The 19,374-nt window shown below is 49.3% G+C and overlaps 2 protein-coding genes and 1 pseudogene across 3 annotated transcripts; 2 read left to right on the top strand and 1 right to left on the bottom strand.

The window, feature by feature from the left end:
* Positions 1-668: 668 nt before the first annotated feature.
* On the top strand, positions 669-2,248 carry LOC127778341 (probable histidine kinase 4; annotated as a pseudogene).
* Positions 2,249-4,349: 2,101 nt separating this feature from the next.
* Positions 4,350-6,815, top strand: LOC127778704 (probable indole-3-acetic acid-amido synthetase GH3.9). Of its 2 annotated transcripts, XM_052305327.1 has the most exons (3): positions 4,350-4,675; positions 4,745-5,058; positions 5,136-6,815. In XM_052305327.1, the coding sequence occupies exons 1-3, from the start codon at positions 4,613-4,615 to the stop codon at positions 6,499-6,501; spliced, it is 1,743 nt and encodes a 580-aa protein (XP_052161287.1). In that variant the 5' UTR covers positions 4,350-4,612; the 3' UTR covers positions 6,502-6,815. The 2 variants fall into 2 exon arrangements, with proteins under 2 accessions (XP_052161287.1, XP_052161286.1); XM_052305326.1 differs by having other exon boundaries at positions 4,350-5,058.
* Positions 6,816-12,582: 5,767 nt separating this feature from the next.
* Positions 12,583-18,060, bottom strand: LOC127780297 (putative indole-3-acetic acid-amido synthetase GH3.10). The gene is given in 4 exon segments (XM_052307208.1): positions 12,583-13,209; positions 13,212-13,475; positions 13,478-13,631; positions 17,602-18,060. Coding segments are annotated over 4 exon segments (1,497 nt in total). The 5' UTR covers positions 18,054-18,060.
* Positions 18,061-19,374: the final 1,314 nt, after the last annotated feature.

Here is a 19,374-nt window from a genome sequence, read left to right as displayed (position 1 = left end):
TTTTATATTTAATAAAATTAATTGGGAGTTATAAATGTTACTGTTTTTTCAATAAATTTAATTAAACCTAAAGAAATTTGATTAATAAAAAAGTTGAACAACTTATAGTATCAAATAGATATAGTACCTTGGATGGAGATTTTGGGATGGAGAGGGAGTAACAGAAATCGTCGCATGCAAGGTGGTTTTTCTACACCTAGGCCGCATGCCGTTGGATGGATCCCACGATTGGTGCTGTATGTAAAGGGCTTTGGGCGTATATATTTTGTATATTGTGGTGGACGGTATATACCAGACATTATACATGAGGTAAAGAGAAGACTACTTTACAAGCCGTGGTCCCGCCTCCCCCACTTTTTTTTTATTTTTCCCCTCCAAATTATTGCCGACCACACATCTCGCCGTTGTGTTCCAGAACACACCATCCGCGGATTCCCCCTTCCTCCCCCGAGCGCCGCCACCACCATCCCCCACCCTCCTCCCTCCTCCGCCTCGTCGACGCGGCGGCGATGGCGTCCACGCGGCAGCAGAACCTGGGCCCGGATGTTCTACCCCATGCCACTGCCGATGGATGCGCGGCGGCGGTTGATGTTAGGGTGTCCAGCGACATGCCCAGTCAATAAGAACCGGGCACAATCAAGAAGAACCCGGCGGATGGTGTTAGGGTGTCCAGCGACGGATCTCATCCTGAGTTGCGACGAACACGAATGCCACAGAAAAGCGCAGAGAGAGAGAGAGAGAGAGAGAGAGAGGTGGAGGCGGCGGAGGGGAGGCTGCTGCTGCTGCTGCTGCGGCGGCGGCGCATTTGAATTGGGGTGGGAGGAGGCGGCGGCGGCGGCGGTGGAGGGGGATGGTGAAGCTGAGCACGGTGGCGGTGGTGGCGTGGGTGCTGGCGTCGGCGGCGCTCTGGGCGGGGCTGCACTGGCGCTTCCGCCGCCCGGCGCTGCACAAGGCCGAGGAGGCCCTCGTCTGCATTTGCGAGGAGCGCGCCCGCATGCTGCAGGACCAGTTCGCCGTCTCCGTCAACCACGTCCACGCCCTCGCCATCCTCGTCGTGACCTTCCACTACGACAAGCACCCTCCCGCGCTCGACCAGGTCGGTCCGACGAGCTTCCGCCGCGATGATGATGATGTTGCATCTGTTGTTTTTTTTTTTTTGCCCCCCGCAGTTAATTGCGATAATGCCTCGATTTTTACTCGACATCTTGGCCGTGTACTTTGCTCTGCTGCTTTCGGCTTCATTTAATTCTACAGTGACCTTCCATGTCAGCCATGGCCATGGATTACTGCTCCGGTCCCTTGTTATTAAATGGAGCGCACTTTTTGTTGGGACTGGGAGGAAGTGAATTGATTGTGCTTGCTTGCTTCTGTTGGTAGTACTAGTGATTTCTTTGGCTGTGTGGCTGAATCTTCTTCGTTGTGTTGTGCGTGTGTGCAGGACACGTTCGCCGTGTACGTCGCGAGGACGTCCTTCGAGCGGCCGCTGCTGAGCGGCGTGGCGTACGCGCAGCGGGTGGTGCACGCCGACAGGGAGAGCTTCGAGCGGCAGCAAGGGTGGATCATCAAGACCATGAAGCACGAGCCGTCCCCGGCGCAGGACGAGTACGCCCCGGTGATCTACTCCCAGCCTCCCAGGAGACCATCTCCTACATCGAGGAAGAGGAGAGGAGAGTCCTAAGTCCATGTCAACATTTCATATCTCAGGAAGAGTTTGAAGCAAATGAGGAAACAGGGAGGCTGATCTGTGGCCACAGCTATCATGTGCACTGCATAAAGCAGTGGCTTTCTAGGAAGAACACCTGCCCTGTCTGCAAAACTGTTGTCTCAAAGACATGAAATCCAATCAGTCCCTAAGCACACTTGAACTGAAAAATGTGAAAAGGACTTGCTCTTTCACAGTGTTGTTTGTGATTGTACAGCTCTGTTTGTACATGATGCTTTGTGTAAGCACAAGCCTGAAGCAAACCATCTCATTTGCATATAGCAGTTTACATGTTTTCAGTTTTCCCAGTGTCTACTGAGTGTTAAGCATTTGCTTGTAGAAAGTTACATGTTTTCAGTTTTCCCAGTGTCTACTGAATTTTAATTCAGGTGAAAGAAAAAAAAAAGAAGAGATCTTTTTCGGAATTGCTATAAAGATGGCGGCAGTTTTTTTCACTAACCTCAGTCGGTTTTCATGTCCGTTGGATTCGTTCGCATGCAAACGCTGCGGCAACCGTATCCACCCGATCTTCCAGTTGGTTTTATATACGGAATTGCTATATCTTAATCGACAATTTTCTTGCAACGAATATGTCACTTTTCATATTTTATAAAAATTTACACGGTAGTTACACACCACTTAGATATGTAATTAGTATGTAATTTTGGGATTTACATACGTAATTTTAGGATTTACATATGTAATTTTAAGACTTATATTGTAAATACACTAAAATTACATATGTAATTTAAGAACTTACAATGTACTTAAAATGTAAAAACATACCGACTATTTTTGGTGAAAAATATGACGCCATAAATATAGCTACTCCCATTTTTTTTGTTTGAAATTATATTGCCTTTTTCTGAATCTCAATTCTGACCCCTGCATTTCCCAGCGAGAAGCTTCAGACAGTTCAGTGTCAGGACTCTCCTCTTCCTCTTGACGTTGGACGACGGCGCCCTCGGCTTCGACGAGGATGACATCCTCCGTGACTTTTCCATTCTCGTCGTCGCCGCCGAGCCGCTCCCTCTCGCCTCCACCGGCCTCCTCGGCGTGTTCGTCACCTCTGCATCGGCGGCGCTCGCTTCTCCGAGCTCCCTCTCGATCGCCTCGGCCCGCATTGCGATCTCCTCGCTGGTTCGCCGCGCTTCCGTCCACGCCTCCGCCGCCGCCGCCTTCATCTCGGCCACCGCGTGGACCACCTCGGCGCGCCCCGTCAGGTACTCGTACTCGAACCTGGGGATCGTGAATTCGTGACGTTCCTGGACGACGAGCTCCGCGACGTCGCGGCCGCGGCGGTGGCCAGCGTCGCGCTCTCGACGATGGCCTTCAGCCTCGCCGTCGCCGCGGCCTCCGACGCCCTCGCCTCCCCGAGCTCCCTCACCGACTCTCTGATCCTCTGCTCCGCCGCGGCGATCTCGGCGTCGATGTTCTCCGCGTCGGACATGGCGCGCCGGTTCTCCGTCTCCGTCAGCGTCTTCTCCTTCTCCGCCGCCTCGGCGTCATCCTCCAGCTGCCGAAGGATCGCCGCCAGCTTGGAGATGGTCTCGTCGGCCCTCTCGTCGGCCGCCGTGACGGCTTCCAGGCGAGACCTCGCCTTGCGCAGCTTGGCGTTCAGCTGCTTCACCTGCGCGCTCGCCGCCTTCTCCTGCTCCGTGAGGCGGCGGATCTCGTCGGTGACCCGCGCCGTCTCCCTGCGCGTGCGCTCGATGGACGTCGTGAATCGGAGGCCCTCTTCCTTGATGGACTCCAGCTCGATCCTCGCCGAGCTCAGCTCCGCCTCCGCCGCCTGCAGCGATGACTCTTCGTGTTCCTCCTCGTGTCTCCTCGACGCCATTGCAGTGGCAGTGTGGCACCCGTTGCTCCCACCACTGCCAGGACGCCGTGCTCCTCGCTTGCTCCGTCCGCATCTCGCTCCACGCCGCCGCCGCCGTCGCCGCGCGGGCCGGAGCTCACCGGAACATTCTTCGGCCGGAGACTCGTCAAGCCTGGACGGAGCGCTGGACCGCTGGTTCGGTCGACGGGGGATGCAGTCGGCGGGCGGCGGGCTGCTTTAAGGAAGATGCAGGACGCGTGTGCCGGGGAGGGGGGCGCGCAGGCGCGGTGGAGGCGCCGGCGGGCGACTGGCAATCGGCGGCGGTGGCCGGAGATTAGGTCACGGAGGTCGGAGGCTATCGAGACGATGGAGAGGGATGGAAGATATGGAATGTATCGAACATATATGTGTGGTCGAGAAAAAAAGTGAGTAGTCGTACTCCGTAGTCCGTACAAAAAGCATCTTACGGTGGGGTCAGGTGTATTTTGGATGCACGCGCAAAAAAAAAATACGACGCTACCTGTACATGATATGTAAAGGTGTGCACGAATCTTAGAGCAAGTTCAATAGTATAGCCAACTACTAGCTCTAATTTATCTATAGCCAATCTAATAGCTCATTCATACAATAGTTACATACTACACTATTAATATATTAATATGGTCCCACATGTTATACACACACTGTCTTGGAGTCCGTGCTACAGCTGGCTACAAATCTGTAATCCGCTACCCTTCTCTCTTCTCATTTATCTTCTTAAAATATATTTACAGCTAGCTTATAGCCCGCTATTATAGCTATCGTGCGGATGCTAGCCAGGTGCCGCAGCACCTAGGTGCTAAAAGGACGTTCCGCCATTATGTTTAGATTCCCTGTGACCAATCGCGTAGGTAAGCATGACCAAACTAGTTGGCCCTCCAACAAGCCAACAACTACTCCTGCGCACGTTTTTTGTCTGATGCTGCAGTTTTATAGTACTATGAATACAGTCTGATGAGTGATGACATTGACACCCACCTGCTGCAGTTTTATATTGAATTCGGACAGCAGTCACCACTCCCTCAGTCCCTCGTCGCGTTTCGTCGGAGACAATGGCGACGCCAGCACCTGATGTCTCGGCCATCGGCGCGGCCCTCCGATCCCCGGCGGCGACGGTAAGCGAGGCCGACGTCGAGAAGCTCCGGCTCATCGAAGAGCTGACCTCCGACGTGGACGCCGTGCAGGAGCGCGTCCTCTCGGAGATCCTCGGCCGCAACGCCGGCGCGGAGTACCTCACCAGGTGCGGCCACGACGCCGGCGACACCGGCCGCGCCACCTTCCGGGCCAAGGTGCCGGTGGTGTCGTACGACGACCTGAAGCCGTACATCCAGCGCGTCGCCGACGGGGACTGCTCGCCCGTCCTATCGACGCACCCCATCACCGAGTTCCTTACCAGCTCCGGCACGTCGGCCGGCGAGTGCAAGCTGATTCCCGTCGCCATGGACGACTCCGGCCGCCGCCAGGCACTGCACGGTCTCATTGGACCTGTCTTGAAACTGTAAGTCAATCTCTTCTACATGGCACTTCGCCAGTCCGAAGAAAAGTGATATCGAACATTTCGCAATGTATATATAGATATGTCCCTGGGCTTGAAAAGGGTAAGGGGCTCTACTTCATGTTCGTCAAGTCAGAGACGAAGACACGAGGCGGCCTCACGGCGTGGTTTGCCCTGACGAGCGTCTACAAAAGCGAGCAATTCAAGAGCATGGCAATTGCCTACACGAGCCCCACGGCGGCCATCCTCTGCGAGGACGCGTTCCAGAGCATGTACGCGCAGATGGTGTGCGGCCTGTGCCAGCGCCACGACGTGGTGCGCTTCGGAGCTGTGTTCGCGGCCGCACTTGTTCGGGCGATCCGCTTCCTCCAGCTCAACTGGGGCCAGCTCGCCGCGGACATCGAGGCCGGCGAGCTCGGCCCACACGTTGCCGATCCGTCGGTGCGCGAGGCCGTCTCCGGGATCCTCCGGCCGGACGCCGAGCTCGCGGAGTTCGTCCGCATCGAGTGCTCCAAGGGTGACTGGGCCGGCATCATCACGCGTATTTGGCCGAACACCAAGTACGTGGATGCCATCGTCACCGGCGCCATGGCACAATACATCCGGACCCTGCAGTATTACAGTGGCGGCCTGCCGATCGTGAGCACCTCGTATGCGTCCTCCGAGTGTTTCTTCGGCATCAACCTCCGCCCCGTGTGCGACCCGTCCGAGGTGTCCTACACCATCATGCCCAACATGGCCTACTTCGAGTTCCTCCCGGTCGGCGAGGTCGCCGACGCGACCAACCTCGTCGACCTCGCCCGCGTGGAGGTCGGGCGGGAGTACGAGGTGGTGATCACCACCTACGCCGGTCTGAGCCGGTACCGCGTCGGCGACGTCCTCCGCGTGACGGGGTTCCACAACGCGGCACCGCAGTTCCGGTTCGTGCGCCGCCAAAGCGTGCTGCTATCCGTCGAGTTAGACAAGACCGACGAGGCCGAGCTGCACCGCGCGGTGGAGCGCGCCTCCTCGGCGCTCCTCCGCCCGCGCGGCGTGTCCGTCGCGGAGTACACCAGCCGCGCGTGCACCGAACGCATCCCGGGACATTATGTGGTCTACTGGGAGCTACTGACCGAGTCACCCGTCGGCGCCGGCGACGGTGACACGGTGGACGGGGAGACGCTCGGCAGGTGCTGCCTCGAGATGGAGGAGGCACTCAGCGCGGTGTACAGGCAGGGCAGGGTTGCGGACGGCTCGATCGGGCCACTCGAGATCCGGATCGTCCGTCCCGGCACGTTCGAGGAGGTCATGGACTTGGCCGTCTCCCGCGGCACGTCCATTGGGCAGTACAAGGTGCCCCGGTGCGTGACTGTCCCATCCGTGGTGGAGCTGCTGGACTCGCGCGTCGTGTCTAGCCAATTCAGCCCTGCCCTGCCGCATTGGATCCCGACTCCACGATCCGACTAGCAATGCATCCTGTTTGGCATCTTTATTTTAGGAAAGGAAAACGTACACCGAAGGTCCCTCAACTTGTCATCGAATCACAAAATCATCCTTGAACCGCAAACCAGATACAACACGTCTCCCAACTTACAAAACCAATGCAAACTAGGTCCTCGACGGTTTTGACTCCGGTTTTATCCGACGTGGCAGCTGACTCAGCGTAGGACTCACGTGGGTCCCACATGTCAGCCTCTTCTTCCCCTCCTCTCTCTTCTCTTCCTCTCTCATCCCTTTCCACGGCGACGGTGATGGAGAGCAGTGATCTGGGAGTAGACGACGTTCGGTGGGGGAGGAGCTGGGCCCGACCGGCGACCGGCGGGGAAAGAGCGGGGCACGGCCGGTGAGGGCGGAGATGGGCGCGGCCGGCAGCCGGCGGGGGAGGAGCTGGACGCGGCGGTGGGGACGCCGCGGCGACGGCAGCGGTGGAGGCAGGGGCAGCGGCGGAGGCAGGGGTGGGGGCGCCGCGGCGGCGACGCGAGAGCGCAAGGCCGGGAGCTGGGTCCCGCAGGGCGGGGAGGACGACAAGGTGGTTTGGCGGCGAGGCGGGAGAGAGCAAGGAGAGGACGTCGATGGTGGTGGCCCCGGCCGCGACGGCCGTGGCATCGACGCCGCTCTCCCTCATCCACGCGAACGCCCCTGCAGCGCTCTGGAACGAGCCGCACGCGGTCTTGATCCCGACGTCGGTGGCCCGGTCCACGGCGAGCGCGATCTAGGCATAGGCAAGGAGCACGTCCCGCCTCTGCTCGAGGGAGGAGGGGTCCGGGAGCGACGTCTGCTTGACGGAGCTCGACACGGTGCGGCACGCGCGGCATCCCAACGTGTGCGTGCTCCTCGGCTGTTGCGTCGACCGCGACCTCTACCTCGTCTTCATCTTCTTTGGCCGCGGCTCCGTCTCCGCCAACCTCCACGATCAGTACACCACCACCACCACCCAATGACACAAACGTAACACCAAACAGCAACAGCACGAACACGCCGCCATTAATGGCGTTTGACGTTTTCTTGATCGATTTTGCCTCGATGTGTATGTTGCATCGCAGACGAGAAGGCGCCGGCGATGTGGTGGGCGGTGGGGTGGATTGCTTCGGCGCGTCGGGCGGGGGACGTCGCGTTGAGATCCACCGTCGCCTCGTCGCCCATCGCCGGCCGCCGAACTCTCGCCTCCCCCACCGGCTGGCTTCCCTGCCCACTGCCGAACTGAGGAGAGGGAGAGAAAAGAGGAGAGAGAGAGAGAGAGGAAGAGAGGGGATGGAAAGAAGGGGCTGACATGTGGGACCCACAGCTGAGTCAGCTGCCACATCCGATAAAACCGGAGTCAAAACCGCTGAGGGATCTAGTTTGCACTGGTTTTATAAGTTGGGGGACGTGTTGTATCCGGTTTTGCGGTTTAAGGACGATTTTGTAATTCGATGACAAGTTGAGGGACCTTCGGTGTACTTTTCCTTTAGGAAAAGGCACGGCCCAAGATAAGTCGAGCCGGCACAGTCCGACCGCCACGGTGTGTCGTATCTGTCCACGGGCTGCACCTACAGCCCAGGGATGACCTAATAGGACTCGGGCCGTGCTGTACCAGTCCGAAGGCACGGCTTACCCACCGTGCTCATTCTCGAAACAAATCTATTTTGCCTCCCCTATCTATTTGGGTCGTGCCTTATATGGTTAAAATAAGTTTATTTTGCCTCCCTCACCTCTTCGGGCTTGCTGTCGACGGGCTACTTCCTGAGGGAGTGGGGATGTTGGGTCACAGTTGTGCTGATCGTTGGGTTGTGGCATGCTAGGTTGGCATGCCATGCCAAGGAAGAGACCTAGGCACGGTCCAACTGTTGGGTCGGGCTGGCAGGGCTCGACAACAGTCGGGCGTGCCGTGTCTGAGTCAGACCAAACCTCAGTGTTGTGGGCCAGATCATCGGGCTATAGGCCTTTTGGCCTTTACTGCTGCAGTTTTATGGAGTCTAAATAAAGTCTGATGGGTGTCAATGTCATCACTCATCAGATTTTATTGGATAAGTTTACCTTTGGTCCCTCAATTTGTCGTCGAGTCTGAAATTCATCCTTGAACCGAAATACTAGATATAACTTATCCTTCAACTCGCAATACTATATCAACTTTAGTCCCTTGGCAGTATTGTGGCCGGTATTGGCTGATGTGGCGAGTGAAACTCACGTGGGTCCACATGTTAGCGGCTCAACTCTTCTACCTCTCCCTCTTGCCCCCTCTCTCTCCATCTCTCCATCGAACGACGGCGAGTCCGGGCCAGGGATGGCGCGCTACCGTGTGGATGGCGACGGCGGCACGGTAGTGAGAGCGGTGTCGGCACCCGCTCATGCCGCACCACCTCGACCAGCTTCGCCAGGACATCACCTTTCTCATGACGAGCAGATTTGAGTTATTGATCTCTTTTTCTTCCTTCTGGTTCTCCTTTGCTGTTTGCCATTGAGAGCAAAGCTGAGTTCTTGATGTCCCTACTTCTAGTTCTCTTCACGATCTGTGTTCTTATGCCTTAATGCCTTTATGTCGGGGGAATGGACGGTGGCGAAAAACTGAAAAAAAAACACAGCACCATCTATAGATTTTAGGGGGCCTGTGATGATATATGCCTGGAACAAAAATACTCACTTTCTGGACTGATTTGGCTTTGCTTCACCAAAACTAGGAGCTTTGCTTCTTCTCTGAAAGCGTGTATGTTGTGGACTCGTCCTGCCGTCGCACCGCCACTGCCTTTTGGAGGATGAGCTCGTGGTGACATTCATTTTGTTTTGTTGGATTTGCTGTGCGTTCATGCAGGCGACCACTCGACAAGTCGACATCGACTGCATACACGGCACCACCACCAGCAAGAGGGCCGCGGGGAAGGACAAGGCCGCCATGCAGGAGTGTCATGCGTCGCCACCTCCAGTAAATTACTTCAAGAATAAGGCCGACTACAATGCTGCTGCAGCATCCGCATCCGCGGGCGCCATCAACTACAAGTGACCATCTACAAGCCCGGGAGCGGCGGCGCTGAGACGGGCTCCGACTCCGACCTCACCGAAGATGACAACGCCTGTTGGGAATCTCTCCTCTCTGAATGTTTAAGTACTAATCACTAGCACTAACATAAACACTTGTATTTACTCGGTGGACACAAACACACAAGAACTGAACAACGCACAGCTTTGGTCAAGGCAACCACACACCGGCTCACTTCGTTTTCTTTTTCTTTTATAGACTCACACAGTACATGCAGATAACAGCCAGCCAATTCTCATGACCGGGACTCACGCTATGCACACAAACGTGCAGATGCCATGCAACTAACTAACTAATCCTACTTATTCTCCTGCGAAGAAGTCACTTCGCGGCTGCTTATCCGGGATGCTGATCCTCATGCATAGCTAGCTCCTAACTAATCTCATACGTGCATGTATGCATGCATATGCTAGGACCGATTCACTCGGCTAATACTGACCTTGCGTTGCTTGCAATCCGGCTACTTGTCTCAGCACTCCACATGCAGTTGAGCCTGGTCTTCATGAATGTTGTTTGCTCCACTCTCGCGCCACCGCATCGCACGGCACGTCGGCATCTCGCCCATGAGATGGAAACAAACTAACTATGCAGCGTCCATGTACCTCACGTACATAGCTTCTAGCATGTGACCTATACAAACCACTTACTACATGCATATGACCAAACAAAAAACATACTTTTACACTAATGACAAGATTATTGCTAACAACGCCATGCTCACCCCGGGCCCCCGGCCATGGTGGACCTCCCCGACGACGTCCTCTCTCCCTGAGGCGACGGCACCGATGGAGTGAGCTGGAAAGGTGGTGGAGGCGATGTGTGCGTCGGCGGAGCGACGCGTGAAGCGAGGAGCGCGTGCATTGCGGCGGAGGTTTGCTGTTCATGAGAGATGGGGAAGAAAGGAAAAATGGAGAGAAGATTTGGTCGCTGACATGTGGATCCACATGTGTTCTACTCGCTACGTCTACCGAAACCAGCCATCATATGATCGAGGGATGAAAGTTGACATAGTATTGTAATTTGGGGATGGACCATATTGGTGGACCTAAATTGAACTTATTCCGACTTTATTCATACTCCATAAAACTGCAGCTGTAGTTGGCCAGAAAGCCCGTAGCCCAATGGTCTAGCCCACAGCACAGAGATTTGATCCGATCAGACATGGCACAACTCGACTGTGCTAGCCCGACCCGACTGTTGGACCGTGCCTGGGCGGCTGGGCCTCTTCCTTGGCACAGCGTGCCGATCCGGCATGGCATGACCCAACAATCAGCACAACCGTGACCCGACATCCCCCGCTTCCTCAGGCGGTAGTCCGTTGACAGCGGGCCCGAAGAGATGAGGGAGGCATAATAGACTTATTTCAGCCATACAAGGTACGGCCCAAAGAGATAAGGGAGGCAAAATAGATTTATTTCGAGGATGAACATGGCGGGCTGGTTGTGCCTTCAGATCGGCACAGCACAACCCGAGTCTTATTAGGCCGTGCCTAGGCGTAGGTGCAGCCCGTGGATGGACACGGCATGACACAACACGGTGTGTCGGTCAGACTGTGCCGGGCCGACTGATGTTGCACTAGTGGAGAACCCATTTTTACTACTGGTTGGTAACTCTCTTTAGTCCCGGTTTTCTAACCGGGAGTAGAAATCTGGGACTAAAGATGGACTTTTTTAGTCCACCAACCGGGAGTAAAGAGAGAATAGCAGCAGTATCAGACGGTCCCTTTTTCTTTTCTTTTTTCCTTTTTATTTTCTCCCGAATCAAGTGACATGCAAATCCCCAAATCCCCAAATCAAAGTAACATCCCAAATTCACATCACAAAATCCACATCACAAATCTTAAAGTTACTTATACACACAAATCAAATACATCACAAAATCCTAAATAATTATACACAAATCAAATATATCACAAATCCATAAAATAAATCACAAATTTATACATCTCAGTGTATCACAAATTAAAAAAAAAAACAAAGCCGCTACCGCCCCTCGCCACGGCTGCCGCCTGCGGCCCCGCCGGCCGCCGGCCCGCCGGATGGGAAGGGGAGGAGGAAGAGGAGAGGAGGAAGGGGAGGAGGTGGAGGAGAGGGGATGAGGAAGAGAGGATAGATCTGATCTGTAGGAGAGGAGAGGGGGAGAGATTCGATCTGTGTGAGTTGCGATTGTGGAGGAGAGGATAAGTGATAGGGATTATATACTACGCGTCCAATTTTAGTGCCGGTTAGTAATAGGACTAAAGATCTAGATGATCTTTAGTGGGACTAAAGTGGTGATCTTTAGTCCTGGTTGGTGACACCAACCGGGACTAAAGATCCTCGGCCCCCTGACATACATCTGACAGGGGATGAACCTGGACTAAAGATGATCTTTAGTACCGGTTGGTAACAACAACCGGAACTAAAGATCATAAAATACCGGTAGGGTTTTTAATCGGGACTAAAGATCATTTTTAGTTCTTTTTGGAACCGGGACTATTGTGGTTTTGGGTCGACTCAGCAAAGATCATTTCTCCACTAGTGTTGGGCCGTGCTTTTTCCCAAAGGGGATAATATTAAACTACTAGGCAGCGCCTGGTAGTATTTCTGCTAAAAAAAACACCAGTAGTGACAACCCGGACAAGCCAAATTAAATCAACACATATACCCTATTAAAAAACGGTTTTGCTATTTCACTTGCGATAGATTTTTGGGCTTCTACCTTTCGATTTTTGACCGTAGGATCTTGTGTCAAGATTCATGTTCCTTTAAATTCAACTTGCAGTTACACTTAGTTACATAACATTTACACTTACTTACATAGCACATTCAATTACAGTGCATCAAAATTTAATTTTTACAACAACTTTTTTTCGTTAGATTTATGATTTCTGACATGCTTGTTCTTGTTTTGTTAATTCACTAAAAAGAGTTATTACAAATTCCGCAAGATTTGAAGTTACAGATCTATCGAAAGATAAATAGGTAGTTCCTTTTTTTCCAAAATTAAGATGCTAAACAGGATGCATTGCTAGTCGGATCGAGGACATCTTCGGGTCATGGAGCCAGGGTCCAGTGTGGCAGGGCGGGGCTGAAGTGTCCCGGGACGCGTTCGGTGCACGCGCGGCTGGTGTACTCCACGATGGACGCGCCGCGCCGGCGGAGGAGCGCCGAGGAGGCGCGCTCCACCGCGCGCTGCAGCTCGGCCTCGTCGGTCTTGTCTGCCTCGATGGATAGCAGCACGCTTTGGCGGCGCACGAACCGGAACTGCGGCGCCGCGTTGTGGAACCCCGTCACGCAGAGGACGTCACCGACGCGGTATCGGTTCAGCCCAGCGTAGGTGGTGACAACCACCTCGTACTCCCTCCCGTCCTCCACGCGGGCGAGTTCCACGAGGTTGCTCGCGTCGACGGCCTCGCCGACGGGGAGGAACTCGAAGTAGGCCGTGTTGGGCATGATGGTGTAGGACACCTCGGACGGGCCGCACAAGGGACGGAGGTTGAGGCCGAAGAAGCACTCGGAGGAAGCATACATGCCGCTCACAATCGGCAGGCCGCCGCTGTAATACTGCAGGGTCAGGATGTACTGTGCCATCACGCCGGTGACGACGACATTCAGACACTTGGTTTTTGGCCAAACGCGCGTGACAATGCCGGTCCAGTCGCCCCTGGAGCACTCTCGGTCCTGATGAACTCGGCAAGCTCAGCGTCCGGCCGGAGGATTACGGCGACAGCCTCGCGCACAGACGGGTCGGTGACGCGGGGGTTGAGCTCTCCGGTCTCGATGTCCGCCGCGAGCTGAGCCCAGTTGAGCTGGAGGAAGCGGATAGCCCGGACGAGCGCAGCGGCGAACACGGCGCCTACGCGCAGCACGTCGTGGCGCTGGCACAGGCCGCACAACATCTGCGCGTACATGCTCTGTGACGCGTCCTCGCAGAGGATGGCCGCCATATTGGGCTCGTGTAGGCGTAGGCCCTCCTCTTGAAGTGTTCGCTTTTGTATACGCTCGTCAAGGCGGGCTGCGCCGTGAGGCCGCCTGGTGTTTTCGTCTCCGATCTGGCGAACAGAAAGTAGAGCCCCTTCCCCGTGTGAAGCCCAGGCACGTACCTATGAAATGAGTGCACCATTAACTACCAAAAGTACTTCTAGGAGGGACATGGAAACGGTGAAAGATCTACAAGAATTGATAATAGAGAGTACAACAATATCTACCACTATACCACAAATTAAATTCAAAAATCGATCTACACATTAATAAATAGAAAAGAAAATTTTGGATATGCTCGGGACGCATATCAGCGTAGGACGCCCGATGGGAGGGGGAAAAATCAGGTGCCGACGTCAGCATGACGCATGCGTGCAAAACCAATTTAAACTATTTTTTCTCTTAAATTATTTATTCAAATCATGATCCGATTGCACTATTAAATTCATTGCATTTTAATCTTTAAAACAAGACCACACATGGATATATTCTAACAATTGGTTTTTTTGCTTATTATTGAATTATTTTTAAATATTGCACGCTGTTCCACCAATTATATCGGAATTGTTTCACTAAGTAGATCGAAAATGTTTCAATCATTTAAATCGGGCGTTGTTTCACCTTATATAAAAGTAATGTTTCAGCAAATAGCGAAAGAATGTTTCAGTTCACTGCAACATTTGATCCATACATAGTGAAACATTATAAGTACACTAGGTAAAACATTTTCGGTGGAACAAAAAATGAAACGAATTCTCTTAATAGAGGTTTCCATAATATGTGGGTGATTTGTTGCAAAAAAAAAATTCAATTCACTGCAACATTAGATCTATACATAGTGAAACATTTTTTGTGGAACAAAAAATAAAACGAATTCCCTTAATAGAGGGTTTCTAAAATATGTGGCTGATTTTGTTGCAATGACATGCGTGATGGGACACATGGCGGGAGCTGCGCGGGGACACGTGGAGAGCAGGCGTGTGCGGAGGAGGCGCCCGTGGGGGGGGGGGGGGATTTTCTCCCCCCGATCCGGGGCATTGTCCATATGCTTGGTATGTCTTTTTTATTTCTCAAACGTAAGGGTTGAGAGTTGATTTTTTGGGAAGAGTATATAACATTATCAAATTATTTTACAGGGTTTTATAATTAACTATATAGATGGTATCAGAACATATGAGGGGACAATGGGACATTATCCCGAAAGATTAAAAGAGTTTTCCCTTCTCCGAGTGTGTGCTATAATTTTTTTAAAACTATTGTTTTTGGAACTACCTATATATTTCTCGATAAATTTTCTCTTAAAAAATTAACAGATGTAACTATAATATAATTATTGTATAATTATATCGTAACATGTATATAACTTGTACGCACCTTTCAAACATTCTATGATAACTAGTTGGGCGGCCCGCGCAATTACGTGGCTAGCATCAATTTAATATTATCTATTTTTTACACATGATTTTATTTAAAATTATCATTCCCGTGATTCTAATAATTTTATAGTTTTTAAAAGCCACGACAGTTGCTACCCCTTACTCCTTTGGCACCTTTTTATTTACTTACTTGATCTACCACTACTTCTATTCGTCCTCTTTAGAACTTTAAAAATTAGGCCCTATAGTTTTTAAAGTTCATTGTCTTGTTGGGTTTCGTTTTCATAGTTTTTAGAAGTATCATCAAACATAGCCAATTTACTATTCTGTGGCCTGTCCACTGCCACCTCTCTTTATTGTCATTGCGATTTTAAAAATAAAAAATAATTATTGTCTATTTTCTTTTTTACATTCTATAAGTCTCGCCAAATTGTTAATGGCTTCGCCGCTATACTCCTCTACAGCCCACCCACTGCCTCCCCTCCTTATTGTTATTGAGATTTTAAAAATCGAACATAATTATCATTGGGGTTTATTTTTACTCTCCATAAGTCTCACAACCGTCGTGGCCATGCATGCTGCTTAACGGCATGCCCATTGTCACTCCTCTTAATCATCATTGGGATTCTATTTAAGATCATTTTGTATAGTTTTCAGATATCCCATCAACCACTAGCACTCTACTCCTTTACATGCCTATTACTTCTCCCCTCTTTATTGTCACTTGTCATGTTGTGTTCTATAAGGACCTTTTTTTAAAAGAAATTGCATATTTTTCATCCTTGAACACTTATAATTATTTTTCTATTTTTCAAATTTATTTTATTTGTTATTTTGAACTTTAATTAATTTTGTCATGTGCTCAAGATTGTCTCTTATTTCAATACTTGTTATTTTTTATTACAAATTTTAGTTATTTATAAATTGTATTCTAGTTGAGCTCTCATTTTCTTTTTCTATTTTCTGAATTTATTTTATTTTTATTTCGAATGTTAATTAATCTCGTATTGTGTTATATATAGATTATTCTTTTAATATTTCTTTTTTATTATTTCCAATTTTAATTGTTTCAAAATTGTATATTCCTACTTGAACTCACTTTTTTATTTTTTTTATGATTTTGGATTTTATTTGATTTTTTTATTAATCTCGTATTAATATCTTATATGGACTCTTCTTTCAATATTGCTTATTTTTAATTTCGAATTTTTGTTATTTTCAAATTGTATTTCTACGTTAACTCTTCTTTTATTTTTTTATAGAGTAAATTTTAGGAAACTGCACTTTTATTGACTAAACTATCACTTTGCTGCAACCTTTGCGCCACTTTTCAGAAAACTGCAACATTAGCGTTAGAAATTATCACATAGCTGCAATTTTTTTGGGATTCCCTGTTACTGACATTCCAGGCCCACATGTCATACATATATGCTTGAGAGAGGGAGGAACGGAGCGCCACGTTAGCATGCCACCTCATGGCTTTTTTACTGTAGCGATGCCACGTAAGTGCGTGTTCGGGAGGGAAAAATCGTGGTCCGGTTGCACCATTTAGCTCGGTCAGGGGCGCAGGCCGACAGGGTCAAAGACAGGTCCAAGACCTGATAACGACACATTACTATTGCCCTGATTCTCACCGTACTACTGCCTCGATTCCCAGCATCGACTAGGAAGATTGCGGTGGCAACGGTGGGAATCGGGGGAGTAGTAATGTGTCGTTATCAGGTCTTGGACCTGCCTTTGACCCTGTCGGCCTGTGCCCTTGACCGAGCCAAATGGTGCAGCCGGACCACGATTTTTTCCGCCCGAACACGCACTGACATGGCATCGCTACAGTAAAAAAAAGCCATGAGGTGGCATGCTGACGTGCCGCTCCGTTCCTCCCTCTGTCGAGCATATATGTATGACATGTGGGCCCGGAATGTCAGTAACAGGGAATCCTGAAAAAAATGCAGCTATGTGATAATTTTCATCGCTAATATTGCAGTTTTCTGAAAAGTGTCGCAAAGGCTGCAGCAAAGTGATAGTTTAGTCAATAAAAGTGCAGTTTTCTGAAATTTACTCTTTTTTATAATTTCAGATTTTATTTTATTTTTATTCTGAATTTTAATTAATCTCGTATTTGGTTCTTATATGGACTCTTATTTCAATATTCTTTATTTTTAATTTCGAATTTCAGTTATTTTTAAATCGTATTCCTACTTGGACTCTTTTTTTCTAGTTTCGGATTTTATTTTATTTTTATTCTGAATTTTGATTAATCTCGTATTGGGTTCTTATATGAACTCTTCTTTCAATATTGCCTATTTTTAATTCTGGATTTTAGCTATTTTTAAATTGTATTTCTACATGGACTCTTCTTTTATTTTTCTCCTATTAATGTGGGAATTTCTAACCCTCACAGCGAACGTGGTGTCTACTTTCAAATATATTTTAATAATATAATAGATAGATAGATATGATATTTTCATGAAACGGAGGTTGTGGGATCGAATCCCCTCACGTATATATCTGCACACGAATTGTGAAGCAAATCTAATGATTCAAAATTACATACATGTTACATAGTAATTATATATAAATTACACTATGACTATATTGTATTTACCTTTAACAAATTTTTTTTAAAAATAATTTATCATCAAATATATAGCAACCGATAATAAAAAAATGTTTTTATGTAATAATTCAAACTTTCAATTGACGGCGGTTAACTTACACGTTCAAGACAGATGTAGCGAGACTGCTCAGCACCTCGCGGCGGGCCATCTCATCCGTGACGATGGGCATCAGCTTGCGCTCGCCGGCCGACGTGCCGGAGCTTGTCAAGAACTCGATGATGGGGTGCGTTGACAAGATGGGCGAACGGTCCCCGTTGGCAATGCGCTTGACGTACGGCTTCAGGTCGTCGTACGACGCCACCGGCACCTTGGCCCGGAAGGTGGCGCGGTCGGTGTCGCTGGCGTCGAGGCCGCACTTGTCGAGGTACTCCGCATCGGCGTTGCGGCCGAGGATCTCCGCCAGGACACGCTCCTGCACGGCGTCCACGTTGGAGGTCAGCTCCTCGATGAGCCGGAGATTCTCGACGTCGGGCTCCTTCGCCGCCGCCATGAGCGACGACGACAGGCTCCGCGAGGCCGCGCCGATGGTCGAGATGCCTTTCGCTGCCATTGGCAGATTGGCTCCACCGAAACAATTACAACGAGGGAGTGGTTGCTAGATCGAGCTCGTAGCGTGCAAGGGACAGGAAATGATGTGTGTTTATGTTGGGGGGCGTATTTATCTTTACGTACTACTAGTAATTCATCCGTTTCACAATGTAAATTATTCTAGTATTTTTCACATTTATATTAATTTTAATAAATCTAAATAAATATATATGTCTAGATTTATTAACATCAATATAAATGTGGAAAATGTTAGAATGACTTACATTGTGAAACGAAGGGAGTACCAAATTGCAGCTCACGCCTCAAGGGCTTCCATAAGACGGTACGATATAACATTTTATATGACAACATGTGCAAAGGGTAGTCATGATACTCGTAGAAGCTACAAATCGTTAACAAAATGACGTTAATTAATATAAGTAGTTGATATGATAGTACTTCTTCTGCCCTAAAATATAAGAATCTAGAAATAGATAAGACATTTCCTACTATTATAAATTTGAACAGATTCATAATACTAGGTTTTTATATCTCATATGTTAATAGGTTTTTATATTTTACTTCATTTTATGTTATAAGACGTTTTGACTTCTGCTTTAAGTTTGACCAAATTTATAGGAAAAAGTAGTAACATTTTTAACTCAAGACAAAATTATTATGAAAATATATTTAATTATTAATTTGATGAAACTAATTTAGTATTATAAATATTATTGCATCTGTCTATAAACTTAGTTAAACTTAAAACAGTTTGACTTTAACCAGAGTCTTACAACCTGAAACGGAATAACGGAGTTAGTAGGATGGATGGAGTACTAAACAAGCTCAAGTGCCCATAGATCAGATGTTTTTTTTTCCTAGGGGCAGTGGGGTGTGTTCAGTTCACACTAAAATTATAAAATTATAAGTTTGGTTAAAATTGAAACGATGTGATGGAAGAGTTAGAAGTTTATGTGTGTAGGAAAATTTTAATGTGATAAAAAAGTTGAAAGTTTTAAGAAAGTTCGAAACTAAACATGGCGTAACATGGCTGATCTGCGAATAAGAGACGCATTGCGAAGTGGAATAATTACGTGGAATTGTGTTTTTTTTTTTTTTGAAACGGCAAGGGCCCAGACTAGGGCCTTGAAAGATCTGGATGGATGTTGCAAAAGTGATACAGTAGGAGTTTTATAGCAGGGTCCTCAGAGAAATATAAATTACAAACAAACCCTCAAAAAGAGAAAAAACCTTAGAGACTATTCAGATTGATGGCATTTTCAATCATATCATTATTTGGTAAAATTGACAATTATGTGGTTATGTTTAGTTTGTTACCTAAT

The sequence above is a fragment of the Oryza glaberrima genome, chromosome 7, assembly GCF_000147395.1.
Source record: "Oryza glaberrima chromosome 7, OglaRS2, whole genome shotgun sequence".
Lineage (NCBI taxonomy): Eukaryota > Viridiplantae > Streptophyta > Magnoliopsida > Poales > Poaceae > Oryza > Oryza glaberrima.
This window is presented reverse-complemented; position numbering and strand designations above follow the sequence as displayed.